The 9,242-nt window shown below is 44.0% G+C and overlaps 1 protein-coding gene across 1 annotated transcript; it reads right to left on the bottom strand.

Annotated features, from left to right (window-relative positions):
* Window positions 1-692: 692 nt before the first annotated feature.
* On the bottom strand, window positions 693-8,947 carry rps6kl1 (ribosomal protein S6 kinase-like 1; the record flags this gene model as incomplete). Its single annotated transcript, XM_083791587.1, has 11 exons — window positions 693-803; window positions 1,156-1,251; window positions 1,356-1,438; window positions 2,152-2,241; window positions 2,347-3,076; window positions 3,233-3,840; window positions 3,975-4,107; window positions 4,887-4,934; window positions 5,759-5,851; window positions 6,439-6,563; window positions 8,812-8,947. The coding sequence occupies 11 exons, from the start codon at window positions 8,945-8,947 to the stop codon at window positions 693-695; spliced, it is 2,253 nt and encodes a 750-aa protein (XP_083647713.1).
* Window positions 8,948-9,242: the final 295 nt, after the last annotated feature.

The following is a 9,242-nucleotide window of genomic DNA, read 5'->3' as shown; positions in this document are numbered from 1 at the left end:
TTAAGAATCACTATCTATCCCAATGTCTTAATTAAATGTTTTTCTTCTGACTTTAGTTAATGTTGGTGAATCTAAACACGTCTGTAGAAACTGTTGAAAATGAAGACATTGATGAAAACATTTTTTAATAGATTAGGTTTAGGAAATATCACAATCACAGAAGAGGTAAAACCTTTATTGCCTAACGCCCTCGTTTTGCCATCTTTGGCAGATAGTCCAAAAAGTGTTAATGATTATTTGAGAAGAAAAGGCATCAGTTGTCATGCATGGTGATGGAGATAATAATGAATGTTTAAACTGTACTGTACAATAATGTTTCACAACTCAAACTGTTGCCTTCCTATATCAAGAGTCCAGAGTCTCTTTCATACTGTATGTAAGTTAGAGATCAGACTGTCAAAAATGAGTTCTGCTTCAGTCTGACATTACCAGAAAACACTAGCGGGGAACTAGACTTGCAGCATCATGAATTGGCCATTTGAGGGCGCTCAGGTACAGTACAGCTAGAATGCTTAGTGTTCAGGCAACCATTTTCAACTTGGCTTCCCCACCTTGTGGACATGTCATTTATTTTATACTGTATAAGAAAAACTGTCCGTCAAATGTTAGAAAACAGCGAAAATAGCAGATCTGCTATTTTTGCTATTTAAAAAAACAAAAATGACAACAGGTCACTGAGCAGAGGTGTCCAGCTAGCAAGACAGCGCTTTCCAGGAGATGCAGCTGAAAAAGGGGTGACATTTGATGTCGCTCACCCCTCCTCCTCCAGAGCCCAAGCGATAGCCAGCGTCAAACTGAAGCAACTATAGGGAGCAAGACAAAACACAGTGTTGACAGCAGTGGTGGAAGACAGTACTACTGCTTATACCATTAAGACCTGAGGCCGATGCTACTAAATGTGGAGTCTCCTACTGACATCAAATGATTGTCTCAGGAATGCGACAAAATCTTTGTGAATTCAAGGCTTCATGGGGTGTGTCATTGATAGAAAATAAGTCATTTCTTGGGTGAACTGCTCCTTTAAGCTTTCGCAGAAAATATCTGTGACACAGATCGGCTATGATATTTAATGTAGAGCGAAAACAGAAACAACCCTAGTATAAAGCCCTGAGGGACTCACTCCGGGTATTAGGGTTTAAGTTGGTCAGGACTCACCTCGGTGAGCAGCGATGCAGCCGCAGGGCTCAGGTGGTCAGGGATGAACAGCTGGGTGTGAGAGTGTATTCCTGCTGGATGAAGCTGCCACAGGGGCTGAGGAGGAGGAGGGAGGTTTGTATGAGTTGCCATTCACTAATTCCAACATGTCACATTCATGAGCTTTGCTGTTTGAGATGCAACACATAAGATCTTCTTACCATTCCTGTCAGAAGCTCAAATAACAAGGCCCCCAGACTCCACCAATCGCAAGCTTCTGTGATCTTGGACACTCCTCCAATCTCTGTTGGTTTAAATTAGATTACGTTATAATCACGCAAATGTGTTTTCATATTATTTGATGTGTTTACTGTTGTATTACTATGCCACCAATCTGGGAACCCATCGGACAAAAAAAAAGGAAATGTATTCAGAATATGTTAGCCTCTACCACCACCACTAGGTGGCAGGTTTTACCAAGGAACCCAGTAGCTTTACAGTATCAGACTTTTTGGTAACACTATTCTTAAAACCCATGTCTATTATGCCTTATAGAACTATACAACATACTTATACCGTAATCATGTATTACATTATAATCTCCATATACATATCATTACAGTTATAAGCACTCAAATTATAATGCTTACTGTAAATAGCTCTGGATTAAGAGCGTCTGTTAAATGCCTAAATTGTATAATGCTTTATAACAATAATAATAACACATAAAGCATTTTATATTGACTTATACAGTCAGGTATCATAATTCATAATTGCTGGCCGCATATGAATATGCAGAATACATTTTTATACTTTACTTTATAAGTGATATAAAATGCTTTATAATGTATTAACTTACGATTGTTGTTATAAAGCATTACAAGAGAGACTACATATGAGAGACATATGAGAGACTTATGCATGTCTACAGTGTTGCTGTATTTCTACAATACAGTATGTTTATGATGCATACATTGGGAGACATTGGCTTTAAGTAAACTGTTACAGCATTCTTACCTGGTGCACAGTACATCTGTTCCATTGCTCTGGGGCTGATCTCTGACTGAACCTCACTCCACTGGCCAAAAAATGACAGACACACCTTTCCTGGAGAAACAAGTTATTATTACATACAGTATGTTATGTTTAAAGAATAAAAAGTATCCGTCTTCTCCTTGCGCAGGCTGCTTTTCAGGAAATTGATGAACTCACCATTGCTGGTAAGTAGAATGTTTTTAGGGTTGAGGTCCCGACACAGGACCCCCTGCTGATGCAGACTCTCGAGGGCCAGCAGGATTTGTGCCCCCCAGACCCGCGCCTCTGCTTCGGGTGTCCCCCAGCCCACCTGGCCGGCCTTCTCGTCGGCCCCGGAAGACTTGCCTGGGAAGCGCGGCAGGTAACACCAGCCGTCCACCTCGATGATCTGGTCCTCCTCCTGCCCCTCAGACTTCAGGAAGGCATCCATGTCTCCTCTCCTCCTCTGAGGCGGAGCCCCCGGGGGATGGGACCGATACGGGTCGCCGCCCAGGGGCCCTTCCCTGGCGGTCGGGCCCTCTTTCCCCCCGGGGCTCAGCAACTCCCAGGCTTCCTCCACTTCCTCTCCTGGCTCTTTCGAGCAGGCCTCCCCTGGGAACATCCCCCCCGAGAGGGCTAGGGAGATCCCGGGGCGCACCCCGTGTTTCCCCCCAGCACCGCTGTGGCAGCCAGGAGCAGAGGAAGAGCGGTCGCCTCCTAAGGTGTCTGTGTCCGTGCACTCAGAAAACACTGCTCTGTCTGTGCTCTTGATGACCGGTATAGCGTTCCTTTCATCTGCCGTGGGACTACAGGTGATTTGGCCCTCTACTCTGCTCGGGTCCACAGTGTTCCCAACATACGAGGTTGTGTCGCTTAACACAGGTCCCTCGAGAGGGCCGTTGGCGATCCACGGTGCCCTGCCGTGCATCTGGGTTTGGCAATGAAAGGGGATTTGCAAAACGGCCGGAGAGGAACTTGTTTGTGAGCCAGGACTCATACCAGTGTTTTCCACGCTTGTCGACCCTGTTTTGTTTGTATGCGGTGCGGTATGTCCTTGAGTTCTATTTAAATCCGCGTCAGTAACTGCATAGGGGTTTATAGTCTTGGAGTTTTGCGCCGGATCTGCAGTCTTCCAAGCAACTTCAAATTCGGAGCTACACTCTATCAGTCCCATTCCGGCTGTCTTTTTGTGAAACTCCGACATGACACCAAGAGCGTGACTGACACGGGCGCAAGCGAGCGGAAGAGCGGGCTTTTCCTGAGTTCCTAATTTGCTTTGCAAACACAGACTGGGGGCTGGTGGATGGATACGGGGGTTGACGTGTGTCCTTGTGGGATCAGAGAGCGAAGTCGGCCGCTCCAGCCGAGCATAAAACGAGGCCGCGGAGCGAGTGTTCTGCAGACAGCCCGTCTCCTCGATGTAGGAGTGGGTGCCACAGCTCTCCAGGCGTTGCTGAGTCTCGTACCACGACGTGGTGGACTCTGCGTCACGGCCGTCGTCGTTCTCCGTCTCTGGCAGGGAGGTCACGGCGGAGCTTCCGCCGTGGTTGTTGTGCTGGTAGTCTGTGCTGATGGTGGGAGACGTGTGACTGTTCTTCAGTTTCGTCCCGTGCTGGACGGGACAGAGGCTTTCCCTGTGCTGCTTGACCCTGTCGCTCCTCACCTTGTGCAGTTTGGAGAAGAGCCTCCCGCCTGAGAGAATAGAAGACCAAAACCCAATCGATATAATTTAATCAATATATATGGACAACGGTGGAAAATCTTGAAAATGTTTTGCTTTTTGAAACACAAATCCCAGCCTCAGGATAAACAGTGTTGGTGGTGACCTTGAAGATGTTCCAGATGCAGGTACACAGCGTCTTCACTGACATAGTACCTCAGCAGCTTCACCATGTACGGAACCCCCTGGGGGATGATGGTTGGCTGGTCTCTGCTCTCCCAACTCGACTTGGCCAGGCTCTGCGACGAGACACACACACACACACACACACACACACACTGTAAATACTGTAAAAACAAAATTCTGAAGTAAATATTCTGGTTAATATCAATGCATTGCTGTATTTCCCAGAAACATTCTTGTGTCTTGCTAAGGGACACGTTGACAAATAGACCAGAGTCAAGAAGCGAACCATGGGTGACCTTTTGCTTACCAGAGCACTTTTCTAACCACTAAGCTACGGCCGCCTGCTACGTACAGTACAGTACAGTAGTTTGGGATGCCCTGGATATGAATCTGTTTCAACACTTCTGTCATCTCCTCTCGCCACTCTCCGTATCCTCTCTTTCCCTGCTTTACTATCTAATAAGAGCAAAAGGAACTGCCTCTTTCCGCATGTTTCTCTGGTTACTGAAATTGGAGGTGCATATTGTCTGTTAAGGGGTGAGGGCAGAGGGCTTTTAGATAGATCAATGAAGACACATACTCAGGACTCCCATTAACGGGGCCGTCACAGAATACAGGAGCTGGCTGGCTGCCACAGAACCTCCCCCATAACATATGAGCTCTCAGTTGATAAAAGCTTTGTCTCTGGGTGTTCAGTGCTGCTGCATGTATATTATTCTAACACAGTCCTTCTCAAACATTTTCATGTCAAAGATATTGTACCAGTGGACCCCATAAGACAATATGCTTACATTTGTGAAAATGTAAGAAATGTGAGGTTGTAGAGTGGCTATTTTTTTGTAACTCCTGTAGCATATATGTAATGTCTTTTAGAATAGAGTTGAGAACTCACCTTCACAACAAATGTCTCCTTATTGACCATGCTTTGGACAATCAAGACCTTTGGAGGCAAGAACAACATTTTCAGAAGATGGAAAGTTTGTGATCACCCGCTTGCGCTCGCACACGCACGCGCACATGCAGTCAGTCATTGAGAGCCCGGTGACCAGCTCATAAAGAAACACTATTTCTGAATGACTAAATGACTAAAGTAATCGCTTCTGGAAAATAACAGAAGGCATATAACACATTATTGTCTGCTGTGTTGCTTTTCGATGTGTACACTGTGTAATTTTATAGAGTAATTTTATAGTACAAAGTGCGATTCTGAATCTGAACGTGCCAAGTATTGCGAGACTGTACACGGTTTCCTGTCTGGCAGCCAAATGAAGAAGATATTCTGATGGTGTATAACTGGAATCTACTGGAGCTTTGGGTGAGAGGAATATAATTGTTCTTTTAATGCAATGCATTTCTATTTTCCTTATGGAAGATTTTTGGACAGACAGAAGATTTTCTGTTTTTGTTGAATATTACTGGATTATTTTGGATTACTTACTCTGGATTACGTTACTTTTATGAACTGGGACTGGGGAAGGGACAAAAGATCAGTGTTTCAGTTATGGTCTCCAATACAGGGTTTAATTACGGTATGAATGAAGAATTACTGATTTCTTTAATACAACCGTTATTTATTCCAATATGGAGGATAAACAGGAATTCTAAGCATTCTGTGAAAGGCCTCTATTGCCCTAACAGCATCAGTATATTACCATATTAACCTTGGCGTCACTGTTTTCGGTGTGTCATTATTGTCAAAATCATCATGTACAGCCAAGATTGTAAGAAGATTAAAGAGTGCAAAGGGTGCTACGTACTACGTACCTTATCAACGACCCCTACTACTTTACACATCTCCAGATCCTCCACAGGGGAACTCAGATGTCTGATTGGTCGGAATCTCAGGCTGCTGTAGCCCTGGTGACAGAAAATCATGGTAGACATTAGCTAGGAAAAATACAAAAGGTATTTTGTTTTTGTCTGTTTTGTATTGTTGCTCCCCATCCCCTTTCCCCAAGCGGACCACAACGGAAACAAGTCTAACAGCTTCCTTGTGTCTGTATCCTTTTTAATGTATTTTCAATAAAGTAATCAATCAATCAATCAATTACGTTTGTTAGACATACTAACAGTCCGACTAACTAACCCGTGGCAAGTTAAAACTAACCTGTGGCTTCCTGTGAGGTTAGGTTTAGTGGTTGGGTTTTGGGTAGGGTGTCAGACTCATGCCTGTAGGACTGTTAGTATGTCTGACCAAACACATGCACCCCATTGGCTATGGCTCACTACAGGGAAGAGCGCAGTCATGTTTGTATGCCTTGTTTTTCATATTGGATAAAAACGAATGAGTTACTTTAAAATATATAACCTTTATATTTTGTTCTGTTGGGATTTGCAGTAACACTTCAAAGGAGTAGAAGATTATTCAGGAGTATTATGCACCCATTGTGACACTAATCACCACAACTTGCTTTGGTAGCTTCGAGTCAGTGAAGGATATTTACCCCGAGATGAGAGCTTCCCTTTCCTAAGTTGTCCTGCAGATGTGAGATGAAGATTTCTTCAGCTCTTTTCAGATATTGAGTTGTCTTCCTTTTCACGGCTTCCCGGCGTTCCTTGTTTGGATCCACTGTACAACACAGTCCCATAGATTCCACTTAAATAACAGCAATACAATCACAGGCAGCCACTACTATAGTACTATAGACTCAATATAAACCTGGTGATAGGGAGGAAGTGGCCATTTATAAACACACTGACCATAGCATGTGATGGGCACAATTATACTACTCAAACAGGATGAGGAAGTCGTGTCACATGAATATGATGATTCCATTTTCTGTCTTCTATTGTGTCATCAATCAGCTGTGTTTTGATCAAGCACTGTTAATCAAAGTGCTTCAGTCAGGATAATGCCATCATGATGAACTTTGATCTTTGATGGGAGGCCTAATTGCCAGTAGGCCAGCCTATGAAGCCAGTATTATGACGTCGCAGTCCCGCCCCCTTTCATGCCAGGTCATGCCGTTTATTTCTACTTTCTAATTCTTTGTTTGGCCCAAAACATTGTGTTTATTGTCATGATTTGTCACGACAAGAGTTGCCTTTGTCCACGGCGTAAACGTCTTTAAATAAATATTTCTGAAAAGTCTATGAGGAAAATGAACAGGGATTTATTTTCCGGGTCTCTCGATGGGGCGGGACTGCAACGCTCTATACAGACATACAGACAGATACACAGACAATCAGACATTCCTGGAATTAATTGACAGACAGGTCAGTTCAGCTGTGTATTGTTTATAAATTGTTGTTGTTAGTGCACCTTTTAATACCAAGTAAAAAAAAATACCAAGTAAAAAAAAAAAAGCCTGTGGTGAAGAGGCGTTCATTCAAGCAGGTGAAGTGGCAGCACAAGCAGGAAGTGGCTGATGTATTGTAATGAATGTCATGCTTTGTTTTGTTTTGTATGCCTGGCCTTCAGCAAGGCGACTGACTGCAGCGTTTCTGTGACTATAGAATGTCAGACTGGAGATGCCAGTGCACAGGAGAACCGAACAGCGTGAAAAAAGAAAATAAATTGTGCCAAAACGTATTTATTTTTTAAACCGCTCAAAGGCTGACAGCAACAACCTCCAGGGGGTCAGACAGCTGACAGAGTATAGATCAGGTCAAGAAGAGGTGTCAGGTTTTGGAACAGGGAGAAAGAAGTAAGGGGGTTCTTCTAGGGAAGACACTGTAGTAGGGCCTAAGCTAGTTAAAGCTACACAGGAGGAGGAAAATGAGGCTGCATTAAAATAAAATGATTAAAAGGACCGTCTCTGTGATCGATATAATCCACAACTTAATTCAGGACAACATCGGCCAAGGATATCCAGGCAGAAAGCTGGAATGTTTTCCGTTTAGCCGGGAACAACGCAGGACCTAACAACATCAAGATCAATGCTCAGTTGTTGTGAGGTATGTGACTGATGTTGTCAATGAGAGGCTTGTCACAGTGTCCACTGATAGTTCTTTGTCAAGTCGCTAACAGAGACCCTCAAGCATTTTGACACTGGACACAAGCCTGTGTATTGGAAATGCCACAAATGGGGCTTCAAACATGCAGTACAGAGGCTTCTCTGCACCGCTGGCGTTGCATTCCCCCAACCATGTGCATGCATGTATGGCGCTATATGGACATGTTCTCAATGTTATGCTGCCTGGTACCAGTCAGTGACTGGGAGTTGATAACGGTTGGATCTCCTCAGTGACACAGCAGTGTGTTAATTAATATTGGAGTGAATCTGTGAGAGAAGGAGAGCCATAACAAGATACAGGCCACGCTTAAAGCCCAGAAGAAACTATGTCGATAATATGGAAAGCCTCTCTAGATGGTCTGTACGTTGATGTGTGTCTATGCTCACTGCGTGAGTGTTGAGGACAGGTTATGTATTCTATGGCCATGTCATGTGTGTCTGATCACCAGGGAGTCAGTCAAGAGTGAGCGATACTGGTGAGCGGTGTGTGTCTGACTCATAGGCTGCCCTTTCGATTGTGCTCTCACTCTACCATCTCTCTTCACAAGGAAATTAAGGAATACTATAAAATGATGGAGCATGCACGAACAAAAAATAATTTCACCCACAGTAAACCTGTGATGTGACAAATAAAATGTCTGATTCTCATTCTACTGCACGTGTATTTACTATTTAGTAATTTGTTGTCTTTGGGCATGTACAGTATGCTGTTCATGTGGTGAATTGAAACGAGTGCCTTTAAACATGTACTGGTAGCTTAGCTGCGTGGTGATAAAGGACATTTGAAATGCTGTGTTCACTTAAACATAAACTAGTTGTCAAGCAGGTTGACACAAAAACAAACATAGAATGTGCACTTACACTGCACCCCGTTGAGCAGTAGGTCTACTCCATTCTTGTAGTAGCTAAAAGCAGCTTCATAGTCCTCGTTGACCTCGCGGTCCAGTGCCATGCGGATCTGCTTGGCTGCCTCCAACAGGTAATCTCGCTTTGCCATGGCGTTCCTTGTTCGGCCCGGTTAAGGTCAGGATGGGCCTGAGCATGGCACACAAAACCAGGTTACACAGTAAAATGTAAGTGTTAATATCTGTGTTCTTATTTGTCCTAATCGGTCCTAGATACCTAACCATGTACATTCAGATATGCAGGTGCTATAGCTGTGCGGGTCTTTTCAATAAAAAGAAACGAGAACAGAAAACACAACTGACAACAACATAGCTCTGGTTCCATTCTTCTCCACGCTGTTGTCGAGCAGAAAAATTAAAGCCGTACTCGTCACTATTTTCAAAGAC

The sequence above is a fragment of the Protomyctophum parallelum genome (genome assembly GCF_964188405.1).
Source record: "Protomyctophum parallelum genome assembly, chromosome: 20".
Taxonomy (NCBI): domain Eukaryota; kingdom Metazoa; phylum Chordata; class Actinopteri; order Myctophiformes; family Myctophidae; genus Protomyctophum; species Protomyctophum parallelum.
Note: the sequence above shows the minus strand (reverse complement) of the source record. Positions and strands in the feature narration are given on the sequence as shown.